The sequence below is a fragment of the Sander lucioperca genome, chromosome 5 (assembly GCF_008315115.2).
Source record: "Sander lucioperca isolate FBNREF2018 chromosome 5, SLUC_FBN_1.2, whole genome shotgun sequence".
Taxonomy (NCBI): Eukaryota; Metazoa; Chordata; class Actinopteri; order Perciformes; family Percidae; genus Sander; species Sander lucioperca.
In genome coordinates, this window is record NC_050177.1 from 26,818,783 (window position 1) to 26,841,227 (window position 22,445).

Below are 22,445 nucleotides of genomic sequence, written 5' to 3' on the forward strand. Positions count from 1 at the left end.
GATGAACAAAGAAGTTGTTGTAACTTGAGTGTACGTTGTCGTATCTGCCCGAAAATTCTCAAGATTGACAAGGGTCCACGCCTGAGGACACCTACAGGCCATATTTGACTTTTGGTCATAGCGCCCCCCGCTGGCAACAGGAAATGCGCCTTATATGACAAACATCATCCGATTTACATGAAACTTAGAATGTGTGGTCTACATGTGATAATGAGCCGGCCCCTATAATATAACCACGCCCACTTACTCAGGCCACGCCCCCTTTCATAACATTTGTACCGTTTAAGGTAGAGTCTTGTGTGAGGTGTCATTGAACTCAGCAGAGAGTTGCTTCTTCATTGGTGATCATTTGGCCCGCCCCCTATGCTTAAGCCACGCCCCCTTTCATAACATTTGAACCGTTTAAGGTAGGGTCTTGTGTGAGGTGTCATTGAACTCAGCAGAGAGTTCCTTCTTCATTGGTGATCGTTTGGCCCGCCCCCTATGCTTAAGCCACGCCCCCTTTCATAACATTTAAACCATCTAAGGTAGAGTCTTGTGTGAGGTGTCATTGAACGCAGCAGAGAGTTCCCTTTTCATTGGTGATGATTTGCGGTGTCTGAGTGCCGCGCAAATGCACAGTCGCAAGGAGCGGCGACCGCCGGTGACCCCGACGCGCGCAGAGGAGCAAGGGCCCGTCCATCGCTGCTTGCAGCTTTAATTTCAAATTGTTTTTGTGTTTTTTCCTTCGTTTTGGGGTTAAACAAATTGGCAGTGTATTTCCTGTATATTAATCATTAAATAGACTTACATTCAGAGGTGTATAAAGTACTAGAGAACCAGACTTGAGTAAAAGTACAATGCTCTATCAAAAAAGTGACTTGAGTAGAAGTTGAAGTGCTCTTTAAGCACAACACTTAAGTAGAAGTACTAAAGTATTCAACATGTTTTGTACTCAAGTATGCAAGTAGTTTATTTTAAAATGTACTACTCAAGTACTGAAAGTAAAAGTACAAGTACTTTTTTACTTAGTTATTTAGTTATTAAAGAAAAGCAGTCAAACTTTGAATATCATATTGTTGGAGTTCAAATTTTTACTTGGTATTAAGTCACAAGGTGTACATTGCTGGATATGAAGGAAGTTTCTGAAATAAACCCAAAAAGGTACATTAATGTCACAGCTGTTATAACTACTATTATTTGATACAACAGTGGGTTAGTAATCACTTATTAACAAATACTGAAATAAAATGTGTGATGTAGTGGAAAGTTAGCAAGCTAGCAACATAAACTAGATCAGCTTCACATCACGGTTAACATTCAGGATTCACTGCAGACTCAAACAACTCAGGAATAGCTTAATCTGCTGCAACAATGGTTTAATAGATAGAGTACAAATTTACATTGTCTCTGACTTCTGAAAGGCAACTGTAATGAAAAGAAACATGACGCGATCTCGGGGATTTATTACGTAACTAACGTAATTATTGTACTAATGTAGCCGTAACTACACACACTGTAACCTACACAGTCTCCGTAGCATGAGGAATTCACAACAGTAACGAGTACCGATGTAACACATAAAAAATATTACACTCATCGAAAATATGTACTCAAGTAAAAGTGGAAGTAGGAGAAAAAAAATGATACAGTACATAGAGTACAGCTACAGCCTCTTAGTACTTGATTACAGTAATTAAGTAGTTCTACTTCGTTACTATACAGCTCTGGACACAGGGGACACGAACTCCGGCCTCCTGGGTGAAAGTCCTGTGTTTTTTGTTTATTTTCAGCTTTTCATACTACTCCCTACCGTAGTCGCTCTTAGTGTTACGTCATCTTCAAACCCCGTGTAGCTGCTGCTCTCCCCGGTACGTTCTACACACACGCTGAAGGGGGATTTTTTGTCTCTTCAGACGCTGACATCCACTGTCTAAACGTCCGTATTTTACGAGTTTGGAGTGAGACCGGGTTGGCTAACTACAGCTACAGTTGATATGATTTCTAAAGGTACCATTAAAGCTAAACTATGACTGATCCAGTTAACTAGATGAACTGTACATGACAGCTGCTGTAATCTCATCACGTAGCCAAGCTGCAGGTTGTATCTGAGCTGTAAAAACTAGGGCTGGGCGATACATCTTGTTACGTTTTCCTGCAGCATCAATAACAACAAATGTCTCTCTCTCTCTCTCTCTCTCTCTCTCGCTGTCTCTCTCTCTCTGTCTCTCTGTCTCTCTCTCTCTCTCTCTCTCTCGCTGTCTCTCTCTCTGTCTCTCGCTCTCTCGCTCTCTCTCTCTCTCTGTCTCTCTCTCTCGCTCTCTCGCTCTCTCTCCCTCTCTCTCTCTCTCTCTCTCTCTGTCTCTCTCTCTCTCTGTCTCTCTCTCTCCCTCTCTCTCTCTCTTTCTCTCTCTCTCTCTGTCTCTCTCTCTCTCTTTCTCTCTCTCTCTCTCTCTGTCTCTCTCTGTCTCTCTGTCTCTCTGTCTCTCTCTCTCTCCCTCTCTCCCTCTATCTCTCTGTCTCTCTCTCTCTCTCTCGCTCTCTCTGTCTCTCTCTCTCTCTCTCTCCCTCTGTCTCTCTCTCTCTCCCTCTGTCTCTCTCTCTCTCTCTCTCTCTCTCTCTCTCTCTCTCTGTCTCTCTCTCTCTCCCTCTGTCTGTCTCTCTCTCTCTCTCTCTCTCTCTCTCTCTCTCTCTCTCTCTCTGTCTCTCCCTCTGTCTCTCTGTCTCTCTCTCTCTCTTCCTCTCTCTCTCTCTCTCTCTCTCTCTCTCTCTCTCTCTCTCTCTGTCTCTCCCTCTGTCTCTTTGTCTCTCTCTCTCTCTCTCTCTGTCTCTCTGTCTCTCTCTCTCTCTCTGTCTCTCTCTCTCTCCCTCTGTCTCTCTGTCTCTCTCTCTCTGTCTCTCTGTCTCTCTCTCTCTCTCTCTCTCTCTCTCTCTCCCTATCTCTATCTCTCTGGGCTAAAATATGAATTACCTAAGTAACTTATTAACTCACACTGCTCGCTTTCCAGTCAAAGGGTGCAAATTTTATGAGCGCACCTCTCTCTCTCTCTCTCTCTCTCTCTCTCTCTCTCTCTCTCTCTCTCTCTCTCTCTCTCTCTCTCTCTCCGCCCACCAAGCTCCACCGGATCTTCTAAGAACTTTGACGCCGTTATCAACCGAGTATTGATTGGTCAGTAGGCGGTGCTTTAACACCGGTCTCTAATCTCCAACATAATATGCTCCCAACCATCTTAGGTGTTCAGCATAAATTACCACGGTGATTTAACCCGGTAACAAGTGATCCACCGTTGTGATACCCAAAACCCTGGGTTGAACCTGAAGTTACCTCGTTAATGCCAAATCTTGCTTCGTAGTACAGGCCTCTGGTCAGGAGCAGGCTAGCTGCACAGAATAAATCTCCATGGTAACTTAGGTGTCTCTGCTTTGGTGCAACCAAGTCAAGGCTAAATCCATCCAGGATAACTGGAATATCCCGGCTTAATCTCTTATCCTGGTTTAGTACAGCCAGCTGTAAATGATAATTGCATTTCTTTGGATAATTCTATTGTATAATGACAATAAAGCCGAACCTTGAACCTTGATCCTTTTAGCACAGGGGCGTCAAACTCAGTCTCTCTGAGGGCCAGACTGGAACATGAGGCTACCTATATTGACTCCATCAAAGAACGACCACTGTGCAGCCTGGCTTGGTGCGTTTCACGAAGGCCAAGCCAGGCTGCGGAGGAATTAATTATCTCCTTTTGAAGTTCTTAAAAAATCTCCTCAATGTAATAGGGGGAGTTTGAAGGTGGGATATACACTCACCTTGAAGATTATTAGGAACACCCTACTAATACTGTGTTTGACCCCCTTTTGCCTTCAGAACTGCCTTAATTCTTCGTGGCATTGATTCAACAAGATGCTGGAAGCATTCTCTAGAAATGTTGGCCCATACTGATAGGATAGCATCTTGCAGTTGATGGAGATTTGTGGGATGCACATCCAGGGCACGAAGCTCCCGTTCCACCACATCCCAAAGATGTTCTATTGGGTTGAGATCTGGTGACTGTGGGGGACATTTTAATACGGTGAACTCATTGTCATGTTCAAGAAACCAATTTGAAATGATTGGAGCTTTGTGACATGGTGCATTATCCTGCTGGAAGTAGCCATCAGAGGATGGTACATGGTGGTCATAAAGGGATGGACATGGTCAGAAACAATGCTCAGGTAGGCTGCGGCATTTAAACGATGCCCAATTGGTACTAAGGGGCCTAAAGTGTGCCAAGAAAACATCCCCCACACCATTACACCACCACCACCAGCCTGCCCAGTGGTAACAAGGCATGACGGGTCCCCCACACCATTACACCACCACCACCAGCCTGCCCAGTGGTAACAAGGCATGACGGGTCCCCCACACCATTACACCACCACCACCAGCCTGCCCAGTGGTAACAAGGCATGACGGGTCCCCCACACCATTACACCACCACCACCAGCCTGCCCAGTGGTAACAAGGCATGCTTGGCTGCATACCTCGGTTGTAACGAGTGGTTATTTGAGTCAAATTTGATCTTCTATCAGCTGGAATCAGTCGGCCCATTCTCCTCTGACCTCTAGCATCAACAAGGCGTTTTCACCCCCCAGGACTGCAGCATACTGGATGTTTTTCCTTTTTCAGACCATTCTTTGTAAACCCTAGTAATGGTTGTGCGTGAGAATCCCAGTAACTGAGCAGATTGAAAAATACTCAAACCAGCCCGTCTGGCACCAACAACCATGCCACACTCAAAGTTGCTTAGATCACCTTTCTTTCCCATTCTGACATTCAGTTTGGAGTTCAGGAGATTGTCTAGACCTGGACCACACCCCTAAATGCATTGAAGCAGCTTCCAAGTGATTGGTTGATTAGATAATTACATTAACGAAAAATTGAACAGGTGTTCCTAATAATCTTCAAGGTGAGTGTAGATTGCACATACATATATATCTCTGGTGCTATTAACTATACCTCTGTTGATTTTTATCCAAAGGTGAGTTTTTTCTTTTTTACTGGTGAGATATCATTTTTATATTGTGCTTTATGGCAAATTAATGTTCCCCCCTGAATAAAATTATTATTTATTAATTATATATATTTGTATGCATGTATAGGTATCTTTGGTGTCTAATAATGTTGAAAGCCCATGTTAATTTAACAATTTTGAGCACAGCAAGGTGTCATCCCTCTCTCTCTTTCTCTCTCTCTCTCTCTCTCTCTCTCTGTCTGTCTTTCTCTCTCTCTCTCTCTCTCTCTCTCTCTGTCTCTCTCTCTCTCTTTCTCTCTCTCCCTCTCTCTTCCTCTCTCTATCTCAATCTCTCTCTGTCTCTCTCTCTCTCTCTCTCTCTCTCTCTGGGCTAAAATATAAATTACCTAAGTAACTTATTAACTCACGCTGCTCGCGATACCAAAACCCTGGGTTGAACCTGAAGTTACCTCATTAATGCCAAATCTTGTTTCGTAGTACAGGCCTCTGGTCAGGAGCTGGCTAGCTGTACAGAATAAATCTCCATGGTAATTTAGGTGTCTATGCTTTTGTGCAAGCAAGTCAAGGCTAAATCCATCCAGAATAACTGGAATATCCCGGCTTAATCCCTTATCCTGGTTTAGTACAATAGCCCTCTGGCAAAGTATTTAAAACCTCCTCTATTGTAGTTCTGCTACAACATGTAGATTTATCTTCAACACAAGAGTCCTTAACACTTTCTCAGGAAATAAGAAGTGAAGTAGAAACATTTTATTTAACATTATACAACCAGAAACTAACCCTGAAGAGACCAAAGATTAACGTGTTGTTAAAGTATCAAACAGTAACTTAACAGCCAGCTGTAAATGACGAACCTTGAACCTTGATCCTTTTAGCACAGGAGCGTCAAACTCAGTTTCTCAAAGGGCCAGACTGGAACATGAGAATCACATCAAGGGCCTGACACCTAGAGTTTAGTTTTGACATGCTTTTATTTAAGAGAAAAAGTCAAATATTTTGACTGTATTATTGCATGTATCATATACTGTAGTCTTCTCACTTACATTTTGGGCCTCATAAAGCCCCCAAAAAGTTTGGCAAAAATGTTCCTCAGCCAGCGACAAATACTTTGAAAAAAGCGCCAAAAAACTTGGAAAAAGGCCGAAAAGAAGCATCAGAATTGTCTGAAAAAGTACCAAAAACATCAGAAAGTGCCAAAAACATAATAAAAAGCGTCAAAAACTTAAGAAAAAGTGGCAAAACATTGAGTAAAGCATCAAAAACGTTAAAACAGCCTAAAGCATTGAAAAAAGCAGCCTAAACATTAACTGGAGTTAGGCTACTAATCATTTACACAAATTAACAGTTGTACTCTTTGCCTTAAAAGTGAGCAGAAGATAATGTTACTCAGGAAATTCACAAACTCACAAACAATTTTTTTTTCTTACAGAGGCTGAGTTTCCTTCTTTTCATATTATATGCTTTGCTCCCTCGTATATGTGCACAGAGAAAAGAAAGACACTGAAGAAATTGGACTCTAAAATCTAGAAACTATAAAGATAATTAAGTGATAAACTCAATGCACACTGTAAATATGAATGTAACAGAGTGATATTCATCAGTTAATTCCCCACCCGCTAAATATAAGGTCAAAAGCCATTGGGGTGTCCTCTCCCTGTTGTACAGTAGTCTACACTGTAGGCTATAGTCAGTGATAGTGAACTAACACTATAATTAAAGATCATTGTACAATCCTCCCAAATTATAGTCCCAGTTTACTGGACAACACACGTTGTGTGCTAAGAATGCCAATTTATTGAATCCTTGCATTGGTCCACTATAGAAACACACATGTACAGCACTTTATATATTTCCCTTAGTAACAGACTTCATTTAAAACCCATTTGGCAACTCGATCAGCCTTTTCTAATTATCTCAACAACTGCTGTAACTTCCATAATTATAAAGAATAATGGTAACATGCACTTGTTGTATTTTAATGCAGGCTGATAACAATAAGGTAAACCCACTGCTGAGTGAACAGAAAAGGCTCCAGGATTAATAAATCCTGGCTGCTAGCCTGGTCGGGACCAGGCTAGCTGTACAGAATAAATCTCCATGGTAACTTAGGTGCCTCTGCTTTAGTGAAACCGAGTCAAGGCTAAATTGAGCTAAGATAACTGGGAAATCCCGGCTTAATCCCTTATCTTGGTTTTGTGAAATAGCCCTCAGAGCAACAGGAAACAGCAAGACATTAGCACATGTTAAACTATACAGACAGAAGTCAACAAGACACCTTACAGACAGCTAGAGCAACAAATAAGCTTTGTCAGTGAGCCATGCAGAGCTACAGGTAGCAGCAAGACATTAGCACAGTTACACATCAACAGTATCCCCATTCAGTATAAGAAGCCATGCAAGCATCAAAACACAGCCAAACAACACAGACCCGAGCCATCTTCTTGCATGGAACTATTTTTCAATATGTGCAAGAAAAAAGAAAATAAGCAAATGGGCATTGCAAATTGAAGATGTAGCTAGACTTGAATGGCCTTCTTTTGACTGAAAGTACTGCCAACCAACACTTTTTCTGCTCACCATTTCCATTTTCACTTTCTCACAGCCTACTGCATTGAACGGTCCACCAATGTAAACACCTTCCCGTAATCAATGGCGCTGTCATTACGTCGACCAGCGTAGCGCACGTAGTGCAAGCGTAGGGTTCGGTTCGCTGGGAAATAATTCTACAATTCTGGATTTGGTGCCTCCCTGTTTTAAACTGAAACGTATCTGATGCTGCCAGACACGGCCCAAGTGTCTGTATTTTACGAGTTGGGAGTGAGAACAGGGTGGACGCTGCCAACCCCCTCCAACAATCTGCTGTCATATCCTTAACTGTCACCATTTGGTTGATTGGTGATTTTTTTTCCCATTCAGCCTAAGTCTATCCATCTGACAGCTTTTACATCAAGACTTCATAACTATGCAGCACAGATAAGGGATTAGCTAATGAGCAGCATTGCTCGATGCCAGAGTGACTCGCTGAGCAAATTCAAATAGTGCTCTCGTGAGAACTCAGGATTTCCAGGGTAGCGTTGTACCTGGAAAACATTTAAATGATGATGAAAAAAGGAGACAAAAACTTGGAAAAAGACGGTAGGAGGAAGGAAATAAGGCAAGAATACGTCGAAAATTATAACAAAAAGTATAGTAACTATAGTAACTAAGAAAGAAGGAAGGCAACATTAGGGCGACAAAAGGGACAACAAATTCAAATAAGTGACAACATTTTGAAAAAAGTGACAGTCCTCCAATGTACCCCTAGGGGGACACGTACCCCCTGCAGTCCTCCAGAGTACCCCTAGGGGGACACATACCCCCTGCAGTCCTACAAAGTACCCCTACGGGGACACGTACCCCCATTTGTGAAACACTGCTCTAATCCCGGGGTCTTCAAAGTTTTTTAGGCCAAGGAACCCTTAGCTAAAAGATAGACGGAGCAGGGACCCCCACCAAATTGAGTTAAAATTGTGTTGCATATTAAACTTGGCCTACAATAACATGTGGGTGGACTAAAGCCTCTATACATACCTTTTTATGTTGCATACAGTATAAACTATTAAAATAATAATTGACATATTCATATTTTTCTACATCATGTTTTAATGTTAAACATACATGTGGCTTAAAGCTATGGTATTTGTGGATGGCTACCTTAGTGGCTACCACAACACACACACACACAGACACTACCACAATGTTGTGTAAATTTAAAAACAAATCCCAAATATGCCGATTTATGCTAATAATATGTTGAATTTATGTGACTCATAATGGTTAAACTATAACTTGGGGCCCCCCTGAAGTAACTCTGAGGGGCCCCTAAGGGTCCCGGACCACCTGTTGAAGATCTCTACTCTATACCAGGGGTCTTTAACCTTTTTTAAGGACCCCTGGACTGAAAGAGAGATGGATCAAAGACCCCATACACCAAAGACTACATATATTGTATAAAATGAAGTTGCATCTTAAACTGGGCCTACAATAACATGTGGGCGGCCTAAAGCCTTTATACATATCTTTTAGTGCTTAGGTCCTCATCTACCTCTGAGATCTTTAAGTGATTGACTTGACTTAAAATAATTGTTGGCATGATTTTTTAAAAATCAAAACAAAGTGCAGTGTGAATGCAAACCGAACCAGATGCAAAATGCCACAATGTTGCACCTTCACCCCCGACTCGCAGCGAGTCCACCAAACGATAGGTGTGAAATCGCGCTAAATGTATTTCTCATTGTTTCCAAGAAGCACAATCCCCCACTCCAGGCCTGCATACTTTCCCTCTGTTCTCCATGTGGCCTCCGTGCAATGTCTGCTGTTTTTGTCATACCAAGGGGGAAGGGAAGAGGGTATGTTGAAACACCAATAAAACCAAGCCCAGATTTAATGTTGAAAGAGTTCTGTATCAGCTGTGAAAAAGTTTTATGTTGATGATGTGACAAAGGTCAGACTCAGTCCAACGAGTAAGACTGCACACACAGACGAACGATAAGAAGCGCCGCTTCACTTCGTCTGATGGAAGTTGAAGCTCCTTTTCTACGCAGACCTGCTGAGGACAGAAGAGATGCACGCTGATGGCTGAAAGTTCAGTAAGCGGAGCTATGATTGGTTGAGATGATGTCATTGATTGTTGTTTTTGGAGAAACGGTTGAATTGATGGTGAAAGTGTGACTGTTTAAAGCTGTGAATCGAGATGGCCGTCTGTGTGAGCAGCAAGCAGAGAGAAGTCCAGATAAAGAGTTGCTTTGAATGAGAAAGATGAGTTCAGTGTGATTTAGGGTCTGTCAGGGCTCTCAGAGATGTGTAGGGGAAGGTCGCAGACGGGCGATGATTAGGACTCAGCAGGAAACACTTTGTTGCTGCGGTGAAAACAAGCTGTGATGTAACGTTATTGGGCAACTGATACATCTCTCCAACTACAATTAAAAAGTAACTCTCACCAAAATGCAACCTAGGGTCTTTTTGTGAATGTATCGAGTCAAACTTTTGTTTAAAACCATAATTAGGATGGAAACGCCACTTTTAATATGGACCGTGCTGGTGTTTTGGTTCAATGGTCTTTTGAATGGGAGTGCTAGGGGCACTACTAAGATCACATCAAAATCACTATTTTTAAACCACTAAGAAGGCTCCACACAACATGAAACTTTGCTCCAAGTATCACCAGGGGCTCTACACATGAACTCCAGCATTGAGAACATTGTTTGTGTTCACAGAGTTTACTAAAAAGAAAGGTTTTGAACAATTCACTTTAGCAGTTGGTGTTTCTGCTCGCCCCCATCTCGCCAGTCAAAAAGTGTCTGTGTACACTAACAATGTTCTCAATGTGTAGAGCCCCTGGTGATACTTGGAACAAAGTTTCATGTTGTGTCGAGCCTTCTTAGTGTTATAAAAATAGCGATTTTGATGTGATCATAGTAGTGCCCCTAGCTCTCCTATTCAAAAGGCCATTTAACCCAAAACAACAATACGGTCAATCTTAAAAGTGGTGGTTCTGCATTTGCATTTCAGCGAGAGTTACCCTTTAACTTTAGACACCAAAACGACTAGTTAAGATTAGAAAAAACATTGTGGTTTGGGTTAAAACAATACTCCAAGGACATGAACATCTGTTTCCTGGGTGAAAGTCTTGTGTTTTCTCCTTAACTTCTACCAGGACACAAACTCTGCTCCCCCTCTTTAAAGTCCTGTGTCTTAGGAGCCAAACACCCCCCTATATTTTGTATTATTAATCTGAATCTAAAAAGTAAATAAAGGTATCAAATCAAAGTTGGAGTAGAGGTAATGTGCTCAGTTATCTCCACTGAAAACTACATTTATTAATGTCTGTATTGTCACGTCTGCCCCGCTCTTGTGTTTTTTGTGTTTGGACTCCCTGTTTTATTTTACGTTTTTCTGTTCCCCTTAGTGTTCCTTGTCTTTTGGTTTTCCCGCCTTTGTTATTGTCTGTCTTTCACCTGGGGTCCGTTTCAGGAAGGAGGTTTAACAAACTCTGAGTGTAACCCTGATGTCTGAGTTGATTTACCCTGAGATGGAAACTCTGAGGTTTCAGTTCCAGAACAGCTGATATGAGTTGGCTCAATCAACTCAGAGTATGTTCACGCGCGCGCAAAAAAAAAAGCAGCATGAATGGAGCCATGATACTATGATTCACCATGGTAACAACCACAAACAAACGGGTCGGCGGAAATACTCATGCGCACAAACAACGAGTTTGAACATGTATTACATTAAAAAAGCAAGACAGCGGCTGCTGCTGCAACAGAGAGAGAATTGATGTGGGAGAAAATTGCTGCTCGAGTCAATGTGTAAGCATTAACAGTGTATTAATTTCATATTTAATCACAGTTAACTTATAATATTACTGGTGAAAACTGGAATTGTATTACACCTATAATTTCAATTGGGTGCAATCCTGCGGGCGAAAAAGTAAGCTAGGCCTACTACTATATCCCACTCTGAGGCTGCAGCACCATGATCATTAACAGAACTATAATATATAATAATTTATTTCTTTTAATGGCTCTCACTGGTTTGTGTCCAGGGAACAACTACAAAAAAACGTTTAAAAAAAGTTTCAGAGCGAGTCACACTTGCAGTCAAACTGCCGTTTGCAAAAAACGTAATGCGACACAAAGAATCAGCTGGGATGTTAAAGCATGTCCACGATGGTGGATGTTAGTGATATGAGGACGGATAAGGTATCTACATATCTGATGGACTGTGAAAAAATGTGGAAATGAAAATACATTTAGTCGGGACTCAATATCATCTCCCGACGCAACAGGTTCTCACACTCATCTCGTAAAATATGGATGCTTGGTCAGGTGCCTTTGTCGTTCTTATTGACGCTAAAAGTCTCCTTTAGCGCTATAAGTAAACGCGCTTGGTCGGGACTGTTGCCGTCCCTTTTGACGCAGTTATGTTAAGGAAAAGGTCGTGGGTGGGCGTACGGTTCTGTGACACGCGGGAAGAACGGGGTGGTTATGTTTAGGAAAGGGTCGTGGGTGGGCGTACGGTTCTGTGACACGCGGGAAGAACGGGGTGGTTATGTTTAGGAAAGGGTCGTGGGTGGGCGTACGGTTCTGTGACACGTGGGAGGAAAATAAAAAGCGACTATAGCAAGCGTGACATGGTTATGTTTAGGAAAGGGTCGTGGGTGGGCGTACGGTTCTGTGACACGTGGGAGGAAAATAAAAAGCGACTATAGCAAGCGTTCAAAAACCCTATGAAAAAACGAGGTAGAGATGATGTGACCCTGCCCGGAGGAAGCCCGGGGCCCCCGTCTGGAGCCAGGCCCAGATGGAGGGCCCGTCAGCGAGCGCCTGGTGGCCGGGTTTGCCACGGAGCCCGGCCGGGCACAGCCCGAAAAAGCTACGTGGCACCTCTCTCTCCAACCCATGGGCCCACCACCTGTGGGAGGAACCGCTGGGGTCGGGTGCGCTGCCACATGGGTGGCAGTGAAGGTCAGGGGCCTCGACGGACCAGACCCGGGCAGCAGACGCTGGCTCTGGGGACGTGGAACGTCACCTCTCTGTGGGGGAAGGAACCGGAACTTGTGCGGGAGGTGGAGCGCTACCAGTTGGATCTGGTGGGGCTTACCTCTACGCACAGTCTCGGTTCTGGAACCATACTCCTGGATAGGGGTTGGACTCTTTTCTTCTCCGGAGTTGCCCAGGGTGTGAGGCGCCGGGCGGGTGTGGGGATACTCACAAGCCCCCGGCTGAGCGCCGCTACGTTGGAGTTTACCCCGGTGGACGAGAGGGTCGCCTCCCTACGCCTGCGGGTTGTGGGGGGGAAAACTCTGACTATTGTTTGTGCGTATGCACCAAACAAGAGCTCGGAGTATTCGGCCTTCTTGGAGACCTTGAATGGAGTCCTGTATGGGGCTCCAGTGGGGGACTCCATAGTTCTGCTGGGGGACTTCAACGCGCACGTGGGCAATGATGGAGACACATGGAGAGGCGTGATTGGGAGGAACGGCCTCCCTGATCTAAACCAGAGTGGTTGTTTGTTGTTAGACTTCTGTGCTAGTCATGGATTGTCTATAACGAACACCATGTTCGAACATAGGGATGCTCATAAGTGTACTTGGTACCAGAGCACCCTAGGCCAAAGGTCAATGATCGATTTTATAATCGTTTCATCTGATCTGAGGCCGTATGTTTTGGACACTCGGGTGAAGAGAGGGGCAGAGCTGTCAACTGATCACCATCTGGTGGTGAGTTGGGTCAGAGGGTGGGGGAAGACTCTGGACAGACCTGGTAAACCCAAACGGGTAGTGCGGGTGAACTGGGAACGTCTGGAGGAGGCCCCTGTCCGACAGACTTTCAACTCACTCCTCCGGCGGAGCTTTTCGTGCATCCCTGTGGAGGCTGGGGGCATTGAACCCGAGTGGACAATGTTCAAAGTTTCCATTGCTGAAGCTGCGGCGGGGAGCTGTGGTCTTAGGGTCTTAGGTGCCTCAAGGGGCGGCAACCCACGAACACCGTGGTGGACACCGGTGGTCAGGGAAGCCGTCCGACTGAAGAAGGAGTCTTTCTGGGATATGTTATCCCAGAGGACTCCGGAGGCAGTTGCAAGGTACCGAAGGGCCCGAAGGGCTGCAGCCTCTGCCGTGAAAGAGGCAAAGCAGCGGGTGTGGGAGGAGTTCGGAGAAGACATGGAGAAGGACTTTCGGTCGGCACCAAGGTGCTTCTGGAAAACCGTTCGCCACCTCAGGAGGGGGAAGCGGGGAAACATCCAAGCTGTGTACAGTAAGGATGGGACGCTGTTGACCTCAACTGAGGAGGTAATAGGGCGGTGGAAGGAGCACTTTGAGGAACTCCTAAATCCGACTAATACGCCCTCTATGGTAGAGGCAGAGCTGGAGGATGATGGGGGATTGTCGTCAATTTCCCTGGTGGAAGTTGCTGAGGTAGTTAAACAACTCCACAGTGGCAAAGCCCCAGGGATTGATGAGATCCGTCCAGAAATGCTTAAAGCTCTGGGTGTGGAGGGGTTGTCTTGGTTGACACGCCTCTTCAACATTGCGTGGAAGTCTGGGACGGTGCCTAAGGAGTGGCAGACCGGGGTGGTGGTTCCCCTTTTCAAAAAGGGGGACCAGAGGGTGTGTGCCAATTACAGGGGTATCACACTTCTCAGCCTCCCCGGTAAAGTCTACTCCAAGGTGCTGGAAAGGAGGGTTCGGTCGATAGTCGAACCTCAGGTTGAAGAGGAACAATGCGGATTCCGTCCTGGTCGTGGAACAACGGACCAGATCTTTACTCTTGCAAGGATCCTGGAGGGAGCCTGGGAGTATGCCCAACCGGTCTACATGTGTTTTGTGGATCTGGAGAAGGCGTATGACCGGGTCCCCCGGGAGATACTGTGGGAGGTGCTGCGGGAGTATGGGGTGAGGGGGTCCCTTCTCAGGGCCATCCAATCTCTGTACGACCAAAGCGAGAGCTGTGTCCGGGTTCTCGGCAGTAAGTCGGACTCGTTTCAGGTGAGGGTTGGCCTCCGCCAGGGCTGCGCTTTGTCACCAATCCTGTTTGTAGTATTTATGGACAGGATATCGAGGCGTAGTCGGGGTGGAGAGGGGTTGCAGTTCGGTGAGCTGGGGATCTCATCGCTGCTTTTTGCGGATGATGTGGTCCTGATGGCATCATCGGCCTGTGACCTTCAGCACTCACTGGATCGGTTCGCAGCCGAGTGTGAAGCGGCTGGGATGAGGATCAGCACCTCTAAATCGGAGGCCATGGTTCTCAGCAGGAAACCGATGGAGTGCCTTCTCCAGGTAGGGAATGAGTCCTTACCCCAAGTGAAGGAGTTCAAGTACCTTGGGGTCTTGTTCGCGATTGAGGGGACAATGGAGCGGGAGATTGGTCGGAGAATCGGCGCAGCGGGTGCGGTATTACATTCAATTTATCGCACCGTTGTGACGAAAAGAGAGCTGAGCCAGAAGGCAAAGCTCTCGATCTACCGGTCAGTTTTCGTTCCTACCCTCACCTATGGTCATGAAGGCTGGGTCATGACCGAAAGAACGAGATCCAGGGTACAAGCGGCCGAAATGGGTTTCCTCAGGAGGGTGGCTGGCGTCTCCCTTAGAGATAGGGTGAGAAGCTCAGTCATCCGTGAGGAGCTCGGAGTAGAGCCGCTGCTCCTTCGCGTCGAAAGGAGCCAGTTGAGGTGGTTCGGGCATCTGGTAAGGATGCCCCCTGGGCGCCTCCCTAGGGAGGTGTTCCAGGCACGCCCAGCTGGAAGGAGGCCTCGGGGAAGACCCAGGACTAGGTGGAGGGATTATATCTCCAACCTGGCCTGGGAATGCCTCGGGATCCCCCAGTCGGAGTTGGTTAATGTGGCTCGGGAAAGGGAAGTTTGGGGTCCCCTGCTGGAGCTGCTACCCCCGCGACCCGTTACCGGATAAGCGGACGAAGATGGATGGATGGATGGATATAGCAAGCGTGACAAGCGGGATGCAAACCCCGCTCTCCTGGGTGAAAGTCCTGTGTGTGTTTGACCCATCCACCACCCCAACCAACCTCCTTGCGCGGAAATTCACCCATACATACTACTCTCTAAATCCTCTCTAACTGCTGCTCTCCCCAGTGCGTTACACAAACACGCTGAAAGACGCCTTTTTCGTCACATCAGACACTGATAGCCACTGTCCAAACGTCCTTATTTTATGAGTTCGGAATGAGAACGGGTTGCCCAACGTAACTCTATGTGAAGTAATACAGCTTTTTCATTAACGGGATCGTCGCCAAAAGGACATGACATGTTTGAGAAAAAAACGTTTTATAATCTGCCTAACAATAAGTTTTATTTATTACGTTTTTATTCATGCAGAATAAAAAAGAACAAACTGCATTAAAATGCGCCTGATTCTCTCTTTTTTGCAGCAGCCGCTGTCTTGCTTTTTTAACAAAATACATGTTCAAACTCACTGTTTGTGCGCATGAGTATTTCCGCCGACCCGTTTGTTTGTGGTTGTTACCATGGTGAATCGTAGTATCATGGCTCCATTCATGCTGCTTTTTTATTGTGGTGGTGCACGCGCGTGAACATACTCGGAGTTGATTGAACCAACTCTAATCAGCTGTTCTGGAACCGAAAACTCAGAGTTTCCATCTCAGGGTAAATCAACTCAGACATCAGGGTTAGACTCAGAGTTTGTTAAACCTCCTTCCTGAAATGGACCCCAGTTCACCAGTCCTTGTGTCAAGTTTCTTTGTCTTAGTTGGTTTCATGTTTTCTCCACCTGTTGTATCACCTGTCCCTTGTTAGTGTTCGTTACCCTGTGTATATAGTCTCTGTGTTTCCCTTGTCCTTTGTCGGATTATTATGTTACGTTTCTGCTGCTGGTTGGTGTGTTTTTGTTCCTGTCGTTCCTCCCTTTGTCAGTTCGTGTCTAGCAGGCAATTTCCACTGGATGCGGAACGTCTGCGGAACGTTGACGGAGTCATTTGGTTTCCATTAAAGTCAGTGTGTGTATTTCCACTGACTTTGGAACGTCTGCGTCCCGACTCCGTCCCAGCTCCGTCAGTCCGCAGCCCTCCACAGCAGATACACAGAGCTTCTATTTTTGACGGACGACGGAGAGCTCCGCAGCAATTCAGCACAATTCAGATTGTGCGGGACAGGAAGTCGAGCACATAAACAAAATAAAACATCCGGTTACTTTTCAAAATAAAATACACAGTGCTCACAGCGGGTCATATTTCCCTGCACTACACCTTGAAAACACAGCTCAGAGTTGTTTCCCCTCTACTCCTCTGGATGGAAACAAACTGTTGTTGGTTTTGTGGTTCTGTTTATATAAACTACATCCTGTTATATCGCGCAAACATACGTGAATTTGCGAGATCTCGTGGTCGGCTGGCTGCAGCCGTTACGCAACAAATCCGGACCTGGTGGGTATTGATGGACGGCGGTGCACGCAGCCTTTCCGCAGCGGAGCTGGTCCGCAGACGTTCCGCATCCTGTGGAAATGCGGGGTAGCTCTGTGCTTCCTGGATTTCCCTGGTTTTTGTTCTACCTTGTTTGGATTGGATTCCTTTCGTCATTTCTACACTGGATTAGTTTTTGCCTGCTCATCTCAGGACTCCCTTTGTTGTTAAGTATTTTGTTTTGTTGGTCTAATAAATCCGCTACTCGAACTTACTCCTGCCTGCCTGCTCTCTGCATTTGGGTCCAACCTCCAGTGCCATTCCCTGTCACGTATACACTTTATTTAAACATTGAACATGTTCCGACTGCTAACGGATATATTCCTGATGTAGTGTCTCCACCTGGTGGCGTCAGTCTGTAACTACAGCTGCTGACGGCTATATTCCTAATGTAGTGTATCCACCTGGTGGCGTCACTCTGTAACTACAGCTGAAGAAACAACAACAGATGAAAACCTGACATGTTGAAGGCCTTTAAAAAATTTGCTCTCATGTCTTCCTATACATACACTGTACCAAATTTCTGTAGTTTTTGGAGCATTGATAATACACAATCAGATACTGTGTAGCTGTACTTGTGCTTGATAAAATTGGTGTAGTCATCATTTGAATATCTATATGTGCTGTACTGTGCACCCTTGTTTGAGTATGCTGCTTCATTCAGTTTACGCAAATAGAAATTAGATAAATATTATAGATAGAATAATAGTTAGATAGGTTTGATAAAATATGAACTGCATGCCTAAAGTATATTTCTCATATATAAAATGTACATTAAAGGTCGATGGTAAATAGTAAAAAGTCTCAAACATGGCTTTTCATGGGGAAGCAGAGTAAATGCCTCCTGCATCTGTGTGATTCAACTTCACTAAATAAGTTTGTCATAAACAGGGTTGGGCAAATTAATCAGAAACAAAACAAAATGCAAAATAAGAATGCACAACCTGTTTAGATGCTTCTTTGAAACTCATTTCATTTTATTCGTACAATAATTAACCTTACAGGAGTCAACAATCAGCGAAACATTCTCAATTCAGGCTGTCATATACAAAGACTATCGCACAGTCACATATTAAGTTTTATCTTATACAGTATATCCAAGATCCTGTAGGACTTTCAGATCCAGACTAAACTCGCCACTGTCGCACCAAATGCCTCTCTGAGGGAATGATTAGGTCTAGACTCTACCTGTAAAGTGATCGGAGGTAAGTTATCTTATTATTTGACACTATGAATACAATTTGAATTGAAATTGAAGAATTAATTTGAGAAGCTTGGAAAATACCAACGTCTTAGGGTGGAGCTAAGAAAAAAATAGAAAGTGAAGATAACAGAGGTATATGAGGTGACAGTGTTTTTTTGGTATCTTTTGGATCTTTGCAGAGACCAAAGATGGCAACGCCTCCAGAGGTCGTTTTAAGAACTTTAGAAGATTTGGGAGATGAGGACTTTGAAAAATTTAAGTGGTACCTACAGCAGAAAGGGGCCCTTGAAGACTTCCCAGCAATCCCAAAGAGCAAACTGGAGAAAGTAAACAGGGTGAAGACAGTGGACCAGATGTTCTCGACCTACAGTATGAACACTATTAAAGTGACCAGAATAGTTTTAGTGAAGATAAATCAGAATGAGCTACTGAAGAATTTATCAAACACCATCTCAGAACCTTCAGGTAAGTCATCTTATATATAATATACTGTATATATAATATTATGAAATAGAAAATGGATGTAACAAAATATCAAAGATATCACAATGTCTTCAACAAACAGTAGCTTTGTAGCCAATGTCTCCCTCTTACCTACAAAGATAGACGTATATATTCTGCTTACAACAACAGAACAAGCTACCAAACACACATCTACCACAGAAACCAATTGTGTCTCCAAGAACAAAAGTTGATGAAACAGAGTCAGACAATCCAGTTTTTGGCAGGCTCTTCTGGTTAACAATTGTACACATTGATGCCACAGTGAGAAAAAGCTTGGACAATATTAATTCCCATCCCTCTGTAATTAATTCATACACCTTCTGGTTTCTTTGGAGACCACAGAAACACAACATATCAGTTGTTGAGGAATAATAAGTCATTTTAAATAAGTTAATCTCTTAAATAGATTTTAGAAAAAACAGAAATGTGCACAGACATTAACTGCAACAACCCCTCATGGATTTCATTGTTTTATGTTTTCAGATATTCTTGCTTCATGCCAGCGAAAAGTCAAATCCAACTCACAAAACAAGTTCCAGTGTGTGTTTGAGGGAATTGCTAAAGCAGGAAAGAAAACCTTTCTGGATCAGATGTTCACAGAGATCTACATCACAAAGGGAGAGACTGAAGAGGTCAATGTTGAACATGAGGTCAGACAGATTGAAACAGCATCCTGGAAACCAGCCAGACCAGAAACAACAATCATATGGAAAGACATCTTTAAAACTCCACCTGGAAGAAATGAACAAATCAGAACAGTGATAACAATGGGAGTGGCTGGCATCGGGAAAACAGTCTTAACACAGAAGTTCACTCTGGACTGGGCTGAAGACAAAGCCAACCAAGACATCCAGTTCACATTTACATTCACTTTCAGAGAGCTGAATGTGCTGAAAGAGGAAAAGTACAGCTTGGTGGAACTTGTTCATTTATTCTTTAGTGAAACCAAAGAAGCAGGAATCTGCAGGTTTGAAGAGTTCCAGGTTGTGTTCATCTTTGACGGTCTGGATGAGTGTCGACTTCCTCTGGACTTCCTCAACACCAAAATCCTGACTGATGTTACAGAGTCCACCTCAGTGGATGTGCTGTTGACAAACCTCATCAGGGGGAAACTGCTTCCCTCTGCTCGCCTCTGGATAACCACACGACCTGCAGCAGCCAATCAGATCCCTCCTGAGTGTGTTGACCTGGTGACAGAGGTCAGAGGATTCACTGACCCTCAGAAGGAGGAGTACTTCAAGAAAAGATTCACAGATGAGGAGCAGGCCAGCAGAATCATCTCCCACATCAAGACATCACGAAGCCTCCACATCATGTGCCACATCCCAATCTTCTGCTGGATCACTGCTACAGTTCTGGAGGACATGTCAAAGGCCAGAGATGGAGGAGAGCTGCCCAAGACCCTGACTGAGATGTACGTCCAATTCCTGGTGGTTCAGTCCAAACGGAAGAATGTCAAGTATGATGGACGAGCGGAGAAGGATCCACATTGGAGTCCAGACACCAGGAAGATGATCGAGTCTCTGGGAAAACTGGCTTTTGTGCAGCTGCAGAAAGACCACCTGATCTTCTACGAATCAGACCTGACAGAGTGTGGCATCGATATCAGAGCAGCCTCAATGTACTCAGGAGTGTTCACACAGATCTTTAAAGAGGAGAGAGGACTGTACCAGGACAATGTGTTCTGCTTCGTCCATCTGAGTGTTCACGAGTTTCTGGCTGCTCTTCATGTCCATCTGACATTCACCAACTCTGGAGTCAATCTGCTATTGGAGAAACGGAAAACAATCTGGTTGTGTACACTTTTCAGAGACAAATCAAAACAGTTCTACCAGAGTGCTGTGGACGAGGCCTTACAGAGTCCAAATGGACATCTGGACTTGTTCCTCCGCTTCCTCCTGGGTCTTTCACTGGAGACCAATCAGGCTCTCCTACGAGGTCTGCTGACACAGACAGGAAGTATGTCAGAGACAAACAAGAAAACAGCCAAATACATCAAGAAGAAGATCAGAGAGAATCTGTCTCCAGAGAGAAGCATCAATCTGTTCCACTGTCTGAATGAAATGAATGATCGTTCTCTAGTGGAGGAGATCCAACAATCCCTGAGATCAGGAAGTCTCTCCGCTGCTCACTGGTCAGCTCTGGTCTTCATCTTACTGTCATCAGAGAAAGATCTGGATGTGTTTGACCTGAAGAAATACGGCGCTTCAGAGGAGGCTCTTCTAAGGCTGCTGCCCGTGGTCAAAGCCTCCAACAAAGCTCTGTACGTGCACACGTAACTATCCAGATGAAATATAGTTTTTCTTCTTCCTGACGTTTTCTTGTAATTATTTTCTTATGTGTTGCTGATTCCTCTTCAGACTGAGTGGTTGTAACCTGTCAGAGAGAAGCTGTGAAGCTCTGTCCTCAGTTCTCAGCTCCCAGTCCTCTAGTCTGAGAGAGCTGGACCTGAGTAACAACGATCTGAAGGATTCAGGAGTGAAGCTGGTGTCTGCTGGACTGAAGAGTCCAGACTGCAGACTGGAAACTCTCAGGTTGGTATTCAGCTGTTTCATGAGCTCTTATTTTCTTCATATAATAATTATTTAGTGGACACCATGGCCTCAGTTCTCAGCTTCTAATCTGGACCCGAGGACGAAGTTAAATATCTATATTATATATAATATAAGTCTCTTTAGTCTGTTTTATGATTCTGTATTAGACGTGGCAGCAATATCGTACTGAAGGGGTTCGCTGACTCTGGAGCCTGTCACCAGGATAAGGTTTCTGTTCACGAAACAGACATATCACTTGGATTTACCAAGAGCAGGTTTATTACAGGACTTCAGAACACTATTCTCCATCAGTGACAGTTTTTGTTGCTGTCATGAGCATACAATGCATCTAACGCGTGCATGGGTGTGTCTGTGTGTGTTTTTGCAGTCTGTCAGGCTGTCTGATCACAGAGGAAGGCTGTTCTTGTCTGGCCTCAGCTCTGAGCTCCAACCCCTCCCATCTGAGATTGCTGGACCTGAGCTATAATCATCCTGGAGACTCAGGAGTGAAGCTGCTGTCAGCAGGACTTAAGGATCCTAACTGGAGTCTGGAAACTCTCAGGTATGGACAGATGGACAAAACAGTCCCTCTGCCACTAACCGAGGATCTCTGGTTCATGTTTAATGGAGGATCTGAGTGAAGGTGTATGAAGTTGATTGTGACTATTTCTTCCTGCAGGATGGACAATGGTGGACCGCAGAGGTTGAAACCTGGTGTGAAGAAGTGTGAGTGTGTTTTAAGTTTGAATTATTAACTAATTTTCAGGGTGAATGCACATTGATCAACATCCCTGTATTTGGGCCAAAAGGATAATTTTCACCTGTTGACCCTCTGCCTGATGTTAAATATAAAAAACACACATCTCAAATCAGAACCAGAGAGAAAAAGAAACATCTGAACAGAATGAAGAGCTTAGAGGAGTCAGGCAGCATCATGTAGTAATGAATAATGCAGACAATGAATACAGAATAATATTAAGCAGACAATCAGCACAAGCAGTTAATACAAGACTACAGAAAATGTCATTACAGAAAATGGGTAAAACCAGAAGGGACCCAATCTGACAGACAATCAGCATAAGCAAAATAAGCAGACTGCTGGTTGAGGTTGGATTTTGTTCAGCAACATCTTGCCTGACGTGTTTTTTTGAAGAGAGTTGAGTCTAAAGGCATATTTTTGCTTCTATGTAGGCTAAATGCAGAACTGTCACCGTAGCCTACGTAAGGCTCCAGCGTTTCTGTT

General features: G+C 44.5%; 1 protein-coding gene across 1 annotated transcript in view; it reads left to right on the forward strand.

Annotated features, from left to right (window-relative positions):
- Window positions 1-18,352: 18,352 nt before the first annotated feature.
- Window positions 18,353-22,445, forward strand: part of LOC116036186 — a gene marked incomplete at its 3' end in the record, with an annotated part of 9,572 nt that continues 5,479 nt past the window's right edge. Inside the window, exons 1-7 of the mRNA XM_036001105.1 lie at window positions 18,353-18,629; window positions 19,152-19,318; window positions 20,108-20,261; window positions 20,751-20,935; window positions 21,045-21,202; window positions 21,591-21,764; window positions 21,882-21,928. Of these exons, the coding sequence (XP_035856998.1) occupies window positions 18,353-18,629; window positions 19,152-19,318; window positions 20,108-20,261; window positions 20,751-20,935; window positions 21,045-21,202; window positions 21,591-21,764; window positions 21,882-21,928 (1,162 nt within the window). The remainder of the gene's footprint in view (window positions 18,630-19,151; window positions 19,319-20,107; window positions 20,262-20,750; window positions 20,936-21,044; window positions 21,203-21,590; window positions 21,765-21,881; window positions 21,929-22,445) is intronic.